Source organism: Aulonocara stuartgranti (genome assembly GCF_965226115.1).
Source record: "Aulonocara stuartgranti genome assembly, chromosome: 8".
Lineage (NCBI taxonomy): Eukaryota > Metazoa > Chordata > Actinopteri > Cichliformes > Cichlidae > Aulonocara > Aulonocara stuartgranti.
This window is the reverse complement of record NC_138959.1, coordinates 7,687,326-7,706,811: the sequence shown is the minus strand read 5'-3', so window position 1 is coordinate 7,706,811 and position 19,486 is coordinate 7,687,326. Positions and strand designations below refer to the sequence as shown.

The 19,486-nt window shown below is 39.7% G+C and overlaps 1 protein-coding gene across 13 annotated transcripts in view; it reads left to right on the top strand.

The window, feature by feature from the left end:
• tekt3 (tektin 3) overlaps positions 1–18,710 on the top strand; it is a 32,183-nt gene extending 13,473 nt beyond the window's left edge. For 3 of the 13 annotated variants that reach the window (XM_082544744.1, XM_082544743.1, XM_082544746.1), the window contains 8 exons: positions 7,595–7,659; positions 7,875–8,481; positions 9,111–9,194; positions 9,304–9,374; positions 9,466–9,609; positions 11,436–11,658; positions 12,501–12,655; positions 14,273–18,710. In XM_082544744.1, the coding sequence (XP_082400870.1) occupies positions 7,595–7,659; positions 7,875–8,481; positions 9,111–9,194; positions 9,304–9,374; positions 9,466–9,609; positions 11,436–11,658; positions 12,501–12,655; positions 14,273–14,489 (1,566 nt within the window). In that variant the 3' untranslated portion in view covers positions 14,490–18,710. Of the gene's footprint in view, positions 1–7,463; positions 7,660–7,874; positions 8,482–9,110; positions 9,195–9,303; positions 9,375–9,465; positions 9,610–11,435; positions 11,659–12,146; positions 12,206–12,500; positions 12,656–14,272 lie in introns of those variants that run through there. The other 10 variants (XM_082544740.1, XM_082544741.1, XM_082544736.1 and 7 more) reach the window with 7 other exon arrangements.
• Positions 18,711–19,486: the final 776 nt, after the last annotated feature.

The following is a 19,486-nucleotide window of genomic DNA, read 5'->3' as shown; positions in this document are numbered from 1 at the left end:
AGAGGGCTAACTCACAGCTCTGGGTACTCCTCACATGGCACATACACCTGACATGGCATCATGTGATGTACACATACTAAAAGAACATCATAATCAAAGTAAGAATGGACTCTAATGGTAGGGGCTAAATATGATACTCAGGGATTTGACAGAGGCTGAAGAAGTGTCCACTTGGAATTCCACTGAGACATTTTTACAGTTCAGCTCTGTATGCGCTGCCAGAATTGAGAACCATATGGCCATAATTTTCACATGCCTACGCCACTTATAATATCTTGACACCTCTACTGAATGACTGTCATACCAGTGACCCACAGTTTGTCTCTGACACAACCTACAGCGCATCCCAGGGCCCCGAACAAGGTGGGAAAGGCAAAATCTTGTCTAGCAAAATGAAAAGTTCCCACTGCCTCTATTTATGAGACCGTTACGCTGCCAGAAAAGATAAATGAAATTCTCTCAAGTTTGCTGAACATGTTAACAATAGCGGCATTCTACTTCAGTCCAAATTTGGGAAAGAGAGAACAATTTGAAAGCTTGTGAGGAGCTGTCAACCACATGCCTTCGGCATTTTAGACAGAGGGGGAGGGCGCAGAGGTTGGAAAATGCCTCTGAACAAAAAAGCCATGGTTTTAAATGCCTTTCTCCGCCTTGTACTGGTAAATCTGAATCTTCCTTGGCCTTTTGTTTGGCCAGTGTAAGCTGTTAGAAAAGAATTCAGACAGGGTTTGTGCAAAAAAACCCAGTAATCTATGGTCAAGCGTGTGATGCTGGCATGGTTGCATGGTGCTTGAATTGATACTGGCACTATAGTGTGCTCAAGTGAGTAGAACTGATTAAAAAGACCACTTGTCAGGTAAATTTCCATGAAGTACACAGTTTAGAAACAACAGAACAGCTGATTACAATATGAACCATGCTTCTGCTCTAATTCTGATTAGACAATCTAAATGCTACCAAAGATGCGTTACAGTACTGTGTGCACCTCACATGAAAACATGCCTTTGAAATCAATCTGATATCTTGCTGGATGCACTTTGACCTTTGGCAGCACTCAAAGACAATGTAAGACAAGGGGGAGTCGGGGCTTTGTACGTGCTGGATGTGTGTGTTTTACATACCTCATATCTCTACTGTTTACGGTACACATACTTGCAAGATTAAAACTGAGTCACTGGAGCATCTTTTTATTAGGTAATGAAAAGGCTGCAGTTTAAAGAGGATGTTTAAAGGAATGAATAAGCTTAGGGGAGTGTTTTAAAAACCATGTGGATGAGAAGGAATTCCAAAGTTTGTTTCAGTAAAGCTATAAACTGTTTCACCTGTTTCAGCTCTCATACTGTGCTTGCGTTTGTAAATTCTGAACTTTATAGAAGAAAAGAAGAAAAGAGCAAAAGCTTAAGGAGGACATGTATGGCCAAGAAGAATATGGGGTCAGTCTGTCTTCAGTTCCACTTGTACAGGTATCTCCTCTTGGAGACAACGGTGTCTGTAAGGCGGCAGATTGTACAACAGAAATGACACAGTCACAGAGTCCATCTGGACTCTGGACCCAGTCGCTCTTCCAACTCTTGTTCTCATGCTGCCAAGGCACAGTGCACAAGTCTCCCATATGCAATGACAGACACCTCTTTGTGTGAGACGACAGACTTTGAGTGATTATAAAAAAGGATAGCTCGAGAACTGCGATAAATGGAACATTTATTATGAGGGATGAATGGAAAAAGGGAGGCAGTGTGACACGGCAGAGGAAAATAATCTAAATGCAACTGGAATTATACTTCCTAAATTCCCTTTTCCCTTTCCTAGCTTTTGGTATTGAATACAGTTTACACATCAGTTAGCCACATGCCTCATTTCACACCTACGCCCCTAAATGGCACCAGCCCGTGGAATGCAGGGTTCTTTGTTCATGATTAAGGTCTACATATTGCTATGACCATTACGTGCATGATAATGAGTCACTGTGTAACCATCTCAAGTTTCTATCATTCATTTTTTCTTCCTGTCTTGCCAAGCTGCAGTTTCCCTAATTTGGGGTAGAGGGCTGAGTGTGAGATTAAAACACACACGCCCAGTCTGAATAATTCAACTCCTGAGTCAGCATGGAAACATTAGACTTCATTCCTCTTCTTAACCATGTAACCAAAAAAACAACTAGAATTACAACCACCAGTCTAACTGTAACCTTATAGAACAGTGGTGACCAATTCACAGAGTGCTGAACTGCTTAAAAAACATATCACCAGTAAAGGTGCATTGCTGTCCTGCAGGTAATGAAAAGTCAAGGAGCTTCACATAAGAAAATCTTAAAGACTGGCTTTGTGTTTTAAAAAGTACACATAAACAGTGCAAAGACTTTAGCATCTACAGCATTAGCACTAAGCTAAAAATACTTCCTCTACATAAATGGCACAGATCTTAATGTTTTGATGTGACAGACAGAGAGGCTGCTTAGTGTTTCCTCTCCAGGCCTCCCCTCGTCTGTCCTGTCCTGCCCTGGCCTGCCCTCTCCTCCGCTCTGCTGAATGCCACACAGTGGCTCCAGTGGAATGTGATGACCACGGATTGAACAAAGCCCTCCATTCATGGCCCCTCGTCCCACTCTGGAAGTTTGCAACTGGGAGCCTTGATCACAGAGTGGGGGATGGCTAGAGTCCATCCACCCCTTGCCCATCCTGTCAGACACACATTGCCCTTCCCTGTACCACCATATGATAGCCAGCCACCACGCAAACCAAATCCATCCATTGCATTTAATTTTCTTTATTTGCAACATTAATTAAAGTAGATAGATATCACTCACAATGAAAACGCTCAAATGCATACTAGGGTACATGTAACAGTTAAAAACAAAAGCAGCTTGCAACGTTTCTGCTACAAGTGTTTTATGTGATGTCCTTTTATGACAATGAATAATTATCTGTGCACTTTGGAAAGAAAGCAGATGGCAACAAGTGCAATTCATTTTGTGCCAACCACTAACAGCCATAATGCCTAATGATGATAGATCAGTATTTCCCATCTTAGAATGGGTTGGGTATAAAATAATGTCAACTTTAATGCTTTTTTTTTTTGTTACCCAGGACACAAAAATATCTGTTGCCTGGATGTCTGTGCATCTCTGCTTCCTCTGTCTGAGTATCTAATACAATATCCATCTGCCTGCTTTATGGCGAGGACATAGAATGCTCTTTGCTTCAGACAGTTGCAGACATCAGACTGCAGATACAGTAGAAAGTTGCCATGCAACTCCACACAAACATGCACATGGCAAAGAAGCATCTTAATAGGTTTGCATTGCTATGCAACATTTAGCGTACTGAATAAGCTTCACAGATATAGTACAAAATGTACAATAGTATACACAATAGGCATAAATGACACCCTGTCAATATAATATAGAGCACCGTTATTTAGTGTAAAGAATAAAAAAAAAACAATTCACAAGCTTCAGTAACAACCTTCTATAATACTGTAATAAGATCACGTTCATATTTTATAAGTACATAATACACAAACAGACACACACACTGCAAAATTATATCACCATCTTTGTACTTTGACAAGATAAAAACAACATGAAACATGCAAAAACTTCAAAACACGATAAGTGGAATAAAAAAAATAAAACTTAATACACTTACATCTAACATACATCTAAATAATACTGACCAAATAATACTGACCACTTGGCAGCATCACATAAAAAAGGGACTATCAAATCTACTAAAAGCCAACTTGAACTCTGTTTTAAGAAGGCCTAGAAATTTTGTTAATATCACTGAAGATATTGGAGACAGGGTGTATTTTCAGGTTTTCAGATTGCAACCATGATTTTTTACATTTATTTGGGTTATATTTGTATAGAATAGTCACAGTAATGATTATCTTGGGGTGCTGAGATGAAAGAATAGCATAGAAACTAAATTAAATTGCAATCAGAGGATGGATTTCATCTATAGATTTAAAAATTTGTTACATTTTTGACCCACCACTACAAGGAACTGCTTTGACCCCTCAGGTTATAAGAGCCTAAATAATCAACTTCACTCAACATCATGATACCACTGTTACCAAAGAAGACAAACTGGAGGACTCACAATATAGAAGTACAAGGATGATTGTGTATTATGGCTATTAGAAGAAATCATTAGAACACACAGAAACACTTCCTTGGGTGACTACTGACAATCTGTGATAAGCTCAGGAGGCTCCTGTGATTTTCCCACCTGGATGCTCCATTACCACAGTGGGGGATCTCTAATATTGTCATTAGATTTAATGGTTCATTACATCTTCTGTATTGTTCTCCAGGTGTGGCCGCCCTCGTCGTAGAAGGATCCATCTAGAATTCATGAGAGGAAACTGATGCCAGTATAATGGCCTGCATAGTCGGGCATAAAGACAGCTACAAGTCTAGTTTATCTGTTTGACCCAGCAGTCAGGAGTGTAAGCAAATCACAGGAAAGCACCTCATATCAATCTTGCCAATAGAGGAAGCTGTGGTACAACCAGAGGCTTGGACAATTGCCAGGTTGACATCAAAATAGGTGTGGTTTGAAGAAGTGAAAGCACTAGGGGCCCAGGGAGGGAACAGGGAACCTGTTTTTTTTTTGTTTTTTGTTTTTTTTTACTAATTAGGAATGTTTAGAAAACACACCTGACCTCCTCACGTCGTCTATTCTTACCCAATCAAGAGAAGGTCAGTGGTGGAAAGGAAAGGACACGACCTTAAGGGATTGTGTGTGGTGAAAGGGGTGTGTTGCTACATATAGTAAGAAAATAAGAGAACTATCACCAAGTTTGTTTGTTTGATATTTCTCTGTGCAAAGTTTAAAAAGTGCCGCAATTATCCGCTCTGGTTGTGAACAGATTATAACAATGCTACAGCATCCTAACTTTGCAGGACATAGTTACAAAATGTCTCAGATGTGCAGTTGGTTGTGGTTGTCCACACTCAAGCAGAAGGATCAAGTTCTTATTTTGTATCTCCAGCTATTTTGGTTGTCGGGTGTTTGAAGGAGGACACTGGTATCTGCACAGCTTATTAAAACCGATCTCTGAATTCGGAGCACCGGAGCATTGTATGTCTTCCAGTATTAATGTTGCAAAAGAAATAATATCAAAGTACATGTCTACATGTGTGAAGCAGTGAACGCTGACTGCAGGTTCAGTGTATTTTTCTACCTGTCCAGTCCAATTTGACAATTCACTGCCACTTTCATTGCAGCCAAAATGAGAAAAATTCAAGGCTTGGACACCTCTGCCAAACCACAGAACATAAATTTAAAAAATTATGACACTATAATTTTCCTGCTTGTCATTTTTTCCCCACAGCAATATAGCTTGACTGCTAAATGGCTACTACTATATACCACATAAGAAAAGGAAACTATTTCTTAAAACTTCATACTATGACTCAATTTAGAAGCTCTGTTTTATTAATGGTTTTATACTGCTGAAGATTACAGCCTTCAGTTCTGTATCACTGTACTCTAAGCGGAGTAGACAGCACACTTGCTCCCTCAGACATTTCTACTGTGCAGTAATTAACAACATGCTCTCATGGGCCACATGGCAGGAGTATATATAGGCCCCTCTTACATTGCCTTCATGTTCAGAGGCCAGTGGGGAGCTTCACTAGGAATCGCTTTTCCAGGGGACACTTGCAGTTCTATCCAGGGGAGGAATTTCAAACGCAGGCGCGCTTTTCGTGCTTTTCTGGGGTGTATTTATAGTGGATGAGGTCAGGGCAGTAGAAGCGTGTGGGATGGCCTTCTTCAACCTAGCCATGTTAAGTGATGCCGCAGGCTGCAGGGGTGGAGCAATGGTGCGCCATTCCATTCTAAATCTAAACCTGTATGTTTATGACAATAGTAGCTGAGCACGGGCTGCAAAACTGCACGTGGTGGCCACCAAGACCTTTCCAGTTATAAAGTGGGCAGGTCTTGGAGGAGGTTCCAGGGCAGGACATATAAACCTGCAAGCCAATCACAAATTCTTCATTAATGAGTTTGAGATTTCATTATGTGATCTCTAAAGTGGGGTTTGATGGATTTGTTTGTTTTTTTTACTTAAAGAAAAACATGTCAAAAAAAATTTGTTCCCAAAAAACAAATATTAATTAAGCTTGTCAGTACAGTACACCTTAAATACCTGAGTACATAGATCAAATTCAGACTGGACCCTACTTGGGGAGTTACACTAATTTACTTCCAGATTGTAAGGGTACTAACTTCTTTCATGTAATGAGGATAAGCTAACTAAATGATTGCTGCTACAACAGTATTTAACACAGCATTCATACATAAAGGGACAGCAATATAGATGTTATTCTCTACAAACATGGAGTTAGAAAACATTCTGTGCTTGAGTCCTACATTATGAGTGTGTAAGTGTCAGTAAGATGGAAAGCTGATCTCACTGAAAGTTGCTGGTTAAGTATTATCATACAGCCAGGGAGGATGAGAAAGCTCTCTTTACCCGCCATAAACTCTGCCAAGTAAAGTTTTAAAATTATTACAACATTAAATAATTAGCAGTAGATTAAATAACATGGTGGTTGGAAAGACCCCAAAATAATCTCATTCAAAGATTTTGTTCAGATCACACTTCTATTGTTAAGACAGAGCTAAATAAATCCTGGTTACACCTTTCCTTGTCCCTGTGGAAACCAGGCTATCATCTGTCCAGCCCTACCCCCTCAGAACAGATTAATGTAAACGATACTCATTTCCAATGGTAGGTAACACAACACAGATTATTATTCTGTGCTACAGGGGTTTGTGTGGACTCTTCCTGCGGCATGAATCATTAAACAAGTAACTGCAATCAATACAGACAGCTTGGTTCTCAGGGTGACGGTGAGCTAATGTGTGCATGCATGGAGACCAACTGAAGTTGACTGCTTTAAAAACAAAGCTCCGATTGCTTCCCTTCTATCGAGGATTTTAATGACAAATGGCTTGATTAAGCTACAGAAAGTAATCGATCATCCGTAAATAAATTCTTTAAAAACTGATTGGGGTGTATTTTGAATGTTTATCTTGTTTAATGAAGAAAGAAGAGAACAGGCAGAATGTGGAGAGCTGTAAGTTATCAGTGAATTAAAAAAAAAATCACAGTTCATGGTGCTGAGGGTTTATAATATAGGCATCTATTTGCTGTGTTGTTTTCACTGCATTTTACTTTTCCACTTTAACTGTGTTCCTGATAAGCTGTGCCTGTATTGGTTGAAAAGTGGACTGGAACTTTGTAAAGTCACAGGAGGTCAGTAGGATTTTATAAAGAAATCTAATAAGAAGAAACATTACAAACACCAAAGTTACATCTGTCCTGTGGACACATTTTGTAACACTGGTGCATTTACTAGTCCAAAGAAAAGCACCTGGTCACTATTAATCTGAAAATCCTTGGCACAGTGTTGCAGTAACCCATGGCAACTGCTTCTGTGTCAACAGAAATCTTGAACAAGGCCAGCTGCTGCTGTCCAGGACTGTGCAACACCATTGGTTGGCTGAATGAATGACTTGCTAACTTTTCTATTATGCATGCCAGTTTACCTTTAGTGCGTTCTTGAGCTCATTCTCAGGTAAACAGAGCTGAGAGGCAGCTGGTCACAAGACACTGTCGAGCAACTGACAAGCGTTCATCTTGGTAAGGCAGTTCTTTGTCTACTTTGATGCTTCACCTTAGTTCTGATTTTATTTTCCACCTTCTTACTCTAATGAGCCATCTAAACACGTTTTCTTTGTATACTTAACCAACCTACAGAGTTTGTAAACTGCTTTAAATGTCTGATCCAGGTAGCTAATATGAATATGTAAAATATTCAAATCAGTTTGAGAACTTTTTTCTTTACTTTGACTCAGGACCAGTAGTACCACTTTGAACCCTTGCAGGCTTCGAAAAATGGAGTTGATTGGATCCACTCTGACAGCAACATACGCTCGGCCAAAAAGCAGCCACTTTCTCCCTGCCATCTCCACTATGGCATCCAGCTATCGAAACCCCCAGGCAGCCCTGGTCATGAATCCCAATGCCAGTCTGTGGAGGACAAACAGCTATTACAAGAGCAACAGCACTATCCCATCCCCTTCCATACAACGAGAGAATTTAGATTTGGTTCGTGCCAAGACGGTGTTGTACCCATCCAGCAGGAGTGCGCTGACCACCCGCTACACTCCAGATGACTGGTACAAGTCCAACCACAACAACTACAGGGAATCTGAGTCTTCCCGGAAAAGCGCAGAGAGACTAAGAAGAGACACCATCAGGCTGATGCAGGATAAAGAGCAACTTACCAGACGAACCCAGGAGAATACCAGCAAGAACATAGGAGAAAGGCTCAATGACATTGTCTTTTGGAAGTCTGAGCTGAGCCATGAGATCGACAACATGGTGACAGAGATAGCAGCTCTTAATGAGGTCAAAAGGAGGCTAGAGAGAGCCTTGGCAGAGACTGAAGGGCCCCTTCAGGTGAGGCTGGAAGGAATATGTTTCAATGAGCTACTTTGAATTTTTTTTTCACGGATGCACACTAATTTTGAGTGATATTATTTGAACATTTAGCTTGATATTTTTTATTTGTTTGAGAGAAAACATGACATAACACTGGTCATACTAAGACTGAGTGCACGCATATTATCAATCATCCATATTATGCCAGTTTTAAAGCAGTCGTCTGTTTGGTTGTAGAGACAGTTTTTGCATGATCCCTTGCAACCCTTCAAAATGACGGTGCTTTCACTGGGTCAGTCCCATAAATAGGTCATCCTAGTGCCCTGTTCGAATGACCATAGTCCCCCTGAGAGAGTTAACTTGATCTGGCTTTATATCTGATGACAGGGACACCTTTCTAGACCAATATCATGTAGCATGAGACTTTCTTAGAGACTTCTCCAGGTGACTGAAATTGGAGTATGATCCAAACATGTTGCAGAACTTAGTATATGCACACCTTGATATTGATATAAATTGTGTTTTTCTTTACAATCATATTATATCCCCATCTTTTGGAGTGTCACAATCACTGTTAAATAAAGAAAATGTTCTTTATGGATTTACCATTGCATCTTGCTTTAGTCAAAATAAAATTTTGCTAACAGGTGTCTCAAGAGTGTCTGTACCACAGAGAGCGGCGGATGTCCATTGACCTGGTACACGATGACGTAGAGAAAGACCTCATAAAGGTAAAATGAAAGATCAGTGTGGTTATATATATATATTTGGGACTCATGAGACCAATATTACTGCAGAAATAAGAAAGTTGTTATATTCTTTCTACCTGTGCTAAAAAAGGAGGTAGAAGTTATAAAGTCATGTCAGGAAAGGATGAGGCGACATCTGGACAGAGCCATTGCTCAGCTAGCGTAAGTCTGACAATCTGACTAAGACTGCAGTTTGACATGTGCTCAATTTATAAAAGTTTTCATTTCTGTTTTACGTTATGTGATTCATTAGGTCAAACCGAGCAGCTCAACATGAGTTGGAACGAGATCTGAGTGACAAACTGACAGCGCAGAGGATAGATCAAAGGTGTCACCATTTAAGGAACACATCGGATGGTATTGGCTATTACAGAGGAATTGACAGACTAGACCCTTCGTGAGTATAATTATATATTTGAATATCTGAACAATTCAATTATATTCGATGAAATACTCGTTATTGCTGTCCAGAATTTGTTTACGCTTGCATGAAATGATAAATTGTTGTGTCCAGATAAATATATAAAAATGTTAAGCAGTCTTGAAGCATTACTGTATATTGGTGATTTGTTGCAAGTGAGATGTAAATATTTTATCAGGCGATTAAAAGTTAATAGTAATGCCAGGAACATAGTGAAGCTGCACTTACGCACACCAGGGCTACGATATACACTCACTGGTTACTTTATATGGTGCACCTTGCTTTTGCCTTCCAAACTACCTTAATTTGTAGTGCTATTGATTCAACGTGGTGCTTCCAACACACTGAGATCATATTGGATTGACATCTGGTGAGTCTGGAGGCCATTGTTGTGTTCAAGAAACTAGGCTGAGGTGATCGGAGTTTTGTGACATGTGTTATACTGCTGGCAGTATAGACTGACACTCTGTGGACACGGCCAGCAACAATGCTCAGGTAGGCGGTGGTGTTTAACTCAGTTGGTATTAAAGGGCCTCAAAGTGTGGCAAGAAACCAAAACACCATCACCATCAAACTGTTGATATAAGGTAGAAAGGATAAATGCTTTCATATTTTCAAATTCTCACCGTACCATCATGCAGGAGAAGCCAGTTTTCCAGTCTTCTATTGCCCACTTTCAGTGAGACTCTGAGAATGGTAGCCTCAGGTTCCTGTTATTAGCTAACAGGATGGCACCCAGTGTGGTCTTTTGCTGCTGTGGCCCATCTGCTTCAAGGTTCCACATGTCAAGTATTCAGAGATGCTCTTCTGCACACTGTGGTTATAATGCATTATTATTTGAATGAACTTCCTATCAACTTGATGCAGTCTGGCCATTATTCGTGGACCACTGACACTAACAAGGCATTTTCATCTACAAAACTGCCGCTCGCTGGATATTTTCTCTTTCACATGTAATTCTCTGGAATTTCTAGAGTTGGTTGTGCGGAAACATCCGAGTAGATCAGCCCATCCGGCACCAACAACCACACCATGTTCAAAGTCACTTAAATCACCTTTGTTTTCCATTTTGATGCTCGGTTTAAACTTTAGCAGATCATCTTGAAAATGTCTACATTCCTAAATGTACTGAGTTCCCACCATGTGATTGGCTGATTAGTTTTTTGTAACCAGCAATTGAGCAGCACCTAGTAAAGTGGCCAGTGAGTGTAAATGATGACTATAAGTGTCAGCTTTACCATGTTCACCATCTCCCGTTTGAATACTAGCAATTGCTAAAACAAACAAACAAAAACTTTATACAATTTTCCATAATTGTCATTCCCAATAAACATTTAAGTAACCACAACTATTGCAACCTAACAGGGACATGAATGCATGTACCTAAGACTTCAGGGTAAATCTAATGTCTAACTGTACAGTTATACTACAAAAAACCCAAACCATCATATTGTGTTCTTTATACTAGCTCACTTCATTTTTGTACCAGTTTTCATGCATTTTAAGCATTTAGGTTGAAAAGTTTTTCACTAAGAATGGTACCTGAAAGTTTACTAATCATAGTAATTCTTTGTAATAGACTTACTATATAATCTGGTTTATTATGATGGGCCCTTGAAGGTTTTCGTTTGCTAACAAGCCCCTGCCTCTCAAAAGTTTAAGAACAATAACAATGAAATTTGGCTAAAATAGCTTTAGCCAAATTTGTGATATCTGAAAAACTCTTTTCCAAATGCATCATGTTCAAAACCAGTGGGAGTGTTGGAACATACTGTAAATGCATCTAACTGTTTCTCTGTCAGAATCTCTCTGCCTGACTCGTGGTCCAAGTTTACAGATGACAACATCCTGCATTCCCAAAGCGAGCGAGCTGCCTCCCACAAGCTCAGGGATGAGATAGAAATCCTGCTGAACGCCACTTCCAATGAAATGTGGAACCAGTTCAACAATGTCAATGTAGCCTTCACCAACCGCATATCAGAAACCGGTGATACCAAGAACAGCTTGCAAACACACCTGGCTAAGGTCATCACCTTTTCTGCATGGTTTATTTCATAAAAGACAATAATATCTTGATAAGGTTATGTAACGGGGACATTTTTTTTATCACTGTATTTTAATCGTAGTGTAATGAATTACAGCCTGTTCCTAATTTTATTCTTATGTTGGACTTCATTCTTGATTATTTCACAATGTGAAATAGATTATTAAGAAAAGTGGTTTCAGAGGCAATCACATGGTTTTATTTGAGGAAAAAAAAGAAAAAAATCCATTCCTTTTTTCTTATTGAGTATTTAACTACATTTGCCACTTATTAGGAAGAGATCATGTGTCTGTACAATCCTTTTCCCTGCTTCTTTCTAAAACTCTCTATCTCCATCAGCTGTGCAGATTTGCCCTCTATGGTGGATTATATGGATTATATTTGCAAAACATCCCTGTCAAAGGAGAGGAGCTGTAGTAGTTTGTTCATTGCTTGTGTCACATTCTGCACTTTATCCCATTGATTTCAGGTTGCCATCGAGAGCTGCTGGATAGTTCGAACACTGACAGGAGTGATATGAAGCACAAGGTCTTCAATAAACCGCACTCACTGTTAGCTGTAAAAAGTAGCGATTGGCTGAAATGAAATTATTTCAGATGAGGTTAGACAGAGCAGGCCACTGTGCATGTGTGTGCCTGTGTTCAGCTGACTCAAAGTCTGCAGCTTTGTACATGATCCTTTTTATTGAGATTCTCACATTTTCCCCTCTTTTGGCTTCGGGTCAGCCTTTCCCTTAATTTCCATGCCTAACTCAGCTATGCTTACATGACTGGAACTCTCAGCGGCTGCATCACAATTTGTTGTCTTTTGTCTTTTCATGCAGACTCTACAAGAGATCTTTCAGACTGAGATGCTAATTGAGTCAATAAAGAAGGCTCTCAGAGATAAAGAGTCCCCATTAAAAGTGGCCCAAACGAGGCTGGAGGAGAGGATCCGCAGACCCAACATAGAGCTCTGCAGGGACAATCCACACCACAGGTAGTTTGTTCCACATTTCCAAATCAGATGTGATTTCAGATGTTATTAGATTGTTCCTCCAGACAAAAAGGTTTTGAGTTTCAGTTACTTGCACTAAGGGTGAATAGAGAAAGAAAATCACCAAACCTTCTACATTTGTGCTACAATCAGCAGACACCAGCTGGTCATGGTGAAGGACAAAAAGCTGTCTGGTTTTAGGAGTCAGGAATGGTAAATGGACGGGTTCCCATATGGCGTTTTTCTACTCTGAGTACTCAGAACGCTTTATACACGTTGCCGCATTCACCCATTCACTCCGATTTATACAAGCACTTTTTTCTATGTAAGCACTGTCTGTCTAAGGCTACGTTCACACTGCAGGCAAAAGCACATCAAATCCGACTTTTTTGACCCTATGTATGACAGTTTGAACAGCACAAATCCGATATTTTCAAATCCGACCTGGGTCACTTTCGTATGTGGTGCTGAATCCGATACATATCTGATGTTTTAGAAAGCGACTGCTGTTTGAATGGTCATGTCGCATTAAATCCGTCTTTTACGTCACTGACACAAGACAGACGCCAATTATCAGCGCCGGAGAAGACATTGTGAACGCTTTCTGGCCATCCAGTGTAGATGTCAGTGAAACTATTGGGAAGACAACGTTGGAGAAACGTGAGCATTTTATTTGTACTGTATAATCTGCAGATTCTTACAGAAATCTGCAACTATCCTTTGAAGCACTGCTCCTCTCTAAAACAGCAATAAGGATAATTATTAGGCCATATGTAAATAACAAAATAACTTTATAACTTAAAGCAAAATTGGGAAACGTAAAGTCCGAAACAAGTCTTTATATTAAGGGCCATCAGTCAAACAATACTGTTTGGTCTGGGTCTAAACAGAGCGCGTTGTGTATGACGTCGTCTTTTGCACATGCGGGCCGCTTTGAGGGGTCACACTAGAGCGCGTTTGCTGTCACATTTTATTTGTAGTCTGAACAAGCAGACAAAAAAAATCGGATTTGATCAAAAAATCGGAATTGAGCATTAAGACCTGCAGTGTGAACGTAACCTAAGATTCACACACATTCATACTCCAATGGACGTAGGTGACCTGCCTTACCTCCTGAGCCAGAACCACACCTAAGAAGGAAAACTGCTTTCTGGTGGTTGATATAACTAGTAATTATGTGGTAACGCATCTCAGGCTATTTTGCAATGTAGTGTGTGCCTTTTATATGTTACAAATTACTTCAAGGAGTGAAGAAAATTATGCAAATATACTATTTCTCAATCAAGAATCAAATCATTGACAAAGAATGCACTGATTTCCCTGATTTTACCCGGCTGCTATTTGTACTTTTAACTTAATTTTTAACGTCACTTTTAGTTAATCAACCTCATTGAGTGACAAAGTGTAATACCAGTGAATTACTGCCAAAAATGTTTTTTAACTTTGTCATTTGATACATTTTAGAGGGGTTTGGCCTCTCTGTGGTTTAAATGAACAATAATATAAATTATTACCTTTAATTGCAAATCTCACAATGTCATACTTTGGAAAGTTTCCTTAACTTCTTTCCCTATGCTGCAGATTTGACAGTAAGCAGTCTTTCTCTCTCTAATTATTCAGACTTGTGAGTGAGGTGAGAGAGATCGAGGACACTATTCGGAAACTTCAAGAGAGGCTGATGGAGGCCGAGAACACTCTGCAGACTTTGGTGAAGACCAAAGTATCCCTGGAACATGACCTATCTGTCAAAGCCAATTCACTTTTCCTGGACCAGGAGAAGTGCATGAGTATGCGCAAGAGCTTTCCTAGCATGCCCCGTCTGGTGGGCTACACCTAAAACCAAGTCTTAAAAGGAGGACCATTGGAAGACCAATGGAGTTATTGTTTCTGTAGGTTTGGAGTGGTTTAAATGAAGGTGTGGATGACCTAAATGTAAACACGATGACTTTAAAAGCAGATATGCAGCAGTTTATAAAAAGAAATAAGCAAAAGAATCATATGCAAAGGCAAAAACTTGATATCTACAGTTAAATACAATTACACATATGTTATGCTACTAATGTACTAAATGGCAGAAACTTGTGTTCACACTTGCAACCTATATATTAAAACCTTTAACAGAACTATTTACTGTTTCACACTGACATAGAGATTCTTTATGTTGTATATTAACTGGTCATCTTAAAGGAGCCCTGTTTTAACTATGAATAGATTATGCTGATTTTGTTTGTGACTGTGATAGCACCTGAGGAAAAAAAAGGTACTTATACACTACCAATTGGAGCAAGGTATCTTTATGTATTTAAACACTACCTTAGCGACATGCCTTGAGCCAGTGAAGCACAAACAAGGGCATTAGTAGCACGTGACGACAAACCCCAAACAAAAAGCAGAGAGTTATTTGCACAACACAGTGAGTGACCTAACTGTTATCTTGGACGTGGCATGTACGAAACACTTACTTAAGTAAGTCTGGCACTGAGACTGTAAACATACACCTGTAGTTTGGTTAGCTCTCCTGTAGGACCTGAGCCTCATAACGTCTCATCAGTCTCTTTCTGTCACCCGTGTTCGCTGTCCCTCTTGTGCCAGTGTCGGCCTGCTCCTGTGCAAAGATGCTGCCATTTGTATTTGTATCGAGTATCAGTTTCATTTCATTTTGTTGGTATAGCGAATAGCTTTCTGAGCCTAAGCAAACTTTGGACACACAAGATACAAATGCATGCACTGTAAACACTACTATCACAGTCCCTGACTCAACCCTTTGTGCTACTCCACTTCCTGTATAACCTTTGGCCCTACTGAGGAATATAAATGTCGCTTGAATTACCAGTAGTGTAAGAGTTTAACCATTGTTTGTATAGTAGTCACCTACTGTAGAAAACATACCACCAAACCACCTGAGCATGCCAACTGTCTTTGCATCCTCATCATCGTATTACACTTGTCTATGAAGCAGATATGTCTCGAAATCAAAATATGTCTCATTTTAAACGAGTGCCTGCAGACAAAGTAAGTGGAATCTGGAGCCAGACGCTAACTGGATTTGCATACTGGGATGAAACAGAATCAATGTGAAGGCTAAGCCGTAAAGTTAAAAAGTCTATCTCAGATCTAACTGGGTCTATAAAATCTTTTTAGTGGCTACACCATTAAAGAAAAAAGCACGAAAACATCTGTTTTTTAAGTGGAGAGCAATTTCACCATAAAGATTCCTGGCTGGGAGGGCGGAGTGATTATAAAGCTCAGCCACCTACTGTATGTGTGCGTAACTTGCACTTTGATTGGGTGTAATCAATCTCAGGGCGATGAGTTGGTTTCCCTTTAGTGCAAACAGGACAATGCTCAGGAGCAATTCAATAGCAAAAAGATCTCTGATGTGGTTTCATACATGTATGTGTGTTTAATGGGTGTGTGCAAGCCTGCCTGTGGGCCATCTCCTAAGGCACCGTAGTGCAAAAGAAAGGGACCTTGTTGTCTAGTGCACATCAAAAGACTCCCTGTTTCACCACCTTGCCATTAAATTTATATTGACAGATAGCAAAAAATGAGCACCACCTCCTCCTCTCCTGGATTCTGTCCTTACTACTCTTGCTTTATTCTTCAGAAATACATAATAGTGGCAAAAAGTGGAATGTACATTCACTCTTATGCTGACTTTGAGGTTATGGATCCCTGTCTGTGTGGGACACAAATAGGTCTTTCCATTTGACCTGATCTACCACCCCCACATACCACATTTGGGGAATGTACTCTGGAATTCTTCCTGCAGTCCAAACATATTGGCAGTTTATTTTTAACAGCAGTTCTTGTTATAGATGCCCTATGCCCCATGTTATTATATGTTTCTTACATACCGTCATACCATGCTAAAGAGCTGATCATAGAACACTTGAGACTGTCACTGAGCGTGTTTTACTCCACTGTAATTACAGACCTGGACTGAGAAAGCATCGCTGAAGAAGACAAGTTGACGCCACTAGGAGCTATTTTTTGATATTATGTTATATGTAAAGTAAAAAATAGCTAATTAATACCACATTAGGTCATAAACATGCCATAGGTGCCTTATAAACATTATTACTAACATCCATTAATTTTCTTCTGCTTATCTAATTCAGGGTCATGTTTGGGCTGGAGCCTATCCCACCCCGTTCAGGTCACCGCTCTATCACAAGGCTAACACAGAGAGACAGACAACCATTCACCTTCACGGCCAATTTAGAGTCACCAATTAACTTAACATGCATATCTGTGGAGTGTGAAAGGAAGCCAGAGTACCCAAAGAGAACCTATATAGACATGAAGAGAACATGCAAACGCCACACAGAAAGGCCTCAGCTGGCTGGTGGACCTGAACCCAGAGCCTTCTTGCTGTGCGGTGATGATAAACATTCTGTTTTATCTAGTCTAACAGGTCTTTGTTGTACACCTTGACACATAGCCGAACATTTTAAAACACATCTCTCTCTTTGGTAAGTTGCCAAGGTTCCCCTTGCATTAAAAAACAAAGGAAAACCATTCAAAATCATCATATATGATAAGTGGGAAAATACATGCTACCTTTGTTGTCAAAAGTGGAATGGGCCTAAAAAGACAATGTAGTTTTTAAGTTGAAAAAACTGTCAACTATAGATATTTCAGAGTCATAACTATTGGAGAATTTAAAGCTAATGTTGTTAGGAGGTTGTGTTTTTTGCTGATGCAGCTATGCTGTTAGAAATAACAAATTTCTCACTTCATTTTCATTCATCTCAAACTGCTGGAGAGCGAGTTTGAACTGACAGCTAAACATTCATGGGAACCAGCTCTTCCTGCGGCTTTTGGATCTGTGCCTAAACAATGAGTTTACCCAAGAGGTTATTTGGAAACTCCATTTTGGGGCTGTAAACTTTGTCTTTCAATATAGGCTCAGTCAAAAATGTTATAGTCAGACCGTTCCATTGTTCCATTTGGAACCAGTTTAGGTGTTGTTTAGCTCTCCAAACAGCTTTAAAGACAACCCAAATGCTCATAATTCATAGTCCAACACCTCTGCTAGAATCATTTAAAGACCCATAGATTAACAACACCTTTGTATCTTTACAGCAGATAACGGAAAAGTTTAATCTATCTATAAAAACCCTTTTTTGGTGCCCACAAATTTATAGTCTTATTAATAGAACTAGGAATAAGACCAGCAAAGATCTAACACAGGATCCTTCCTCAAGAAAGCTGAAGAACCGTTCCTAAAGAGTTCTCTTACGAGAAAGCTTGCCTAAGATAGTTCAGACCATATTAAAAAATAATGGCAGTCACTCCAAATATTTACTTTCAAGCTCCTCAGAACTGTACAAATTTTGCCTAACACGCTGTATTTACATGTATGTCTGCACCTGTTTCAGTAAATCATGTGCAAATAGTAAAATATAAGGAGCTGAGAGGTGTCTCAAGAATTTTACACAGTACTGTGCGTAAGTTCAAATTCACTCCCTGCACTTAGACTCCTTAAATTCCATCAAATCAGTTTAGGGAGGTGGATCTGAGAGAAGAAATGTCTCAGGAACTCCGGGAAGCTGCATTAAGTAATACACGTAAGTTCTTCATCTGTGCGATAGCATCATACAGATACTGCTCTCACGTCACAAAGGTTAGGCTCTCTATAATCTATTAATGTGGACCCAACATGTGACAGATGTCACCAGTGTACACATGCTTTGGTCTTGTCACACTTCCCAACCCTACTGGGAGGAAATGTATCGATCATTATCAAAGGTCAGGAAAATTGATTAACTTTAACTGTATAACTGCATTATTTGGTGTAATTCCAGCCTCTTTCTTCTTCCCTGTTGGTGGCTTTTGTAGCCTTGGTACCCTTCCCTCCAAATGGCTGATATTGTTTAAGTTGGTGGCTTTATCTCTTCTGCACTGCCCACACCATTGTTCATTATTACTGGCTTGATCAGATTGTATTGCTGTATTCATATGTTTTTCTCTTTAGTTTATTTTTTTATTTTTTGGAAAATGCTGGAAAATATTAATAAACAGATTTTAGACACACATAAAAAGGTAGATATAAATTTATTGAATAATTGATTACTGTTGGCAGCTGAAGGAAGCTGGAGACACACTGATAAGACATGTAATGTATGTGGTTTTTCATCCCAACTGCCAACTCTCTCAAAACCACAGAGGCACAGTCCTAAACTTTTGAACTTTCAGTCAACGTTATCTTCCCCCAGCATTTTGCAAGTAACCGGCTACAAGGAGGGAAGCACGATAAGATAGACGAGTGCAGCGACTAACCGAAGTTCAGGAATTGAGCAGAAAGAACAGTACTCTTTAATGTGGAGGAGACAAGAGTCTCATGGGTCATTTGTGCTATTGACTAGCTACCATAACAATTCATAGCATAGATCTGTGAATCCAATACTTTGCATTCTCAATAGACAGCAGAATGGGTGGCTAATAGAGAGATGCAGAGGTCGAGAAACAATACTGCAGTCTTTCCTGCTGAATCACAGTGGGCTGATGATGACTGGGAGTTACAGTATGCAGTTTCGTCTGTCTTAAAGCCACACTTATTAGATTTCTGTTTTATTTATTTATATATCTGGCAACAAAGGAACAAGGTTCAGCTTCTCACAGCATATGAGTCAAGCTTCTGTTTGAATTTATACAAATACAAACTATGACCCTAAAACTTCCCATTTACAAACCAGAGTGATGAAAGACACCACGTGAATCAGGACCATATGATTTTGGACATGTCAGCTGACACATGCCTTTGAGAGATTTTAATATAGACATGAGATTGATTAAGAGTTTCCTTTTATGAGCAATGAAATAATGAAA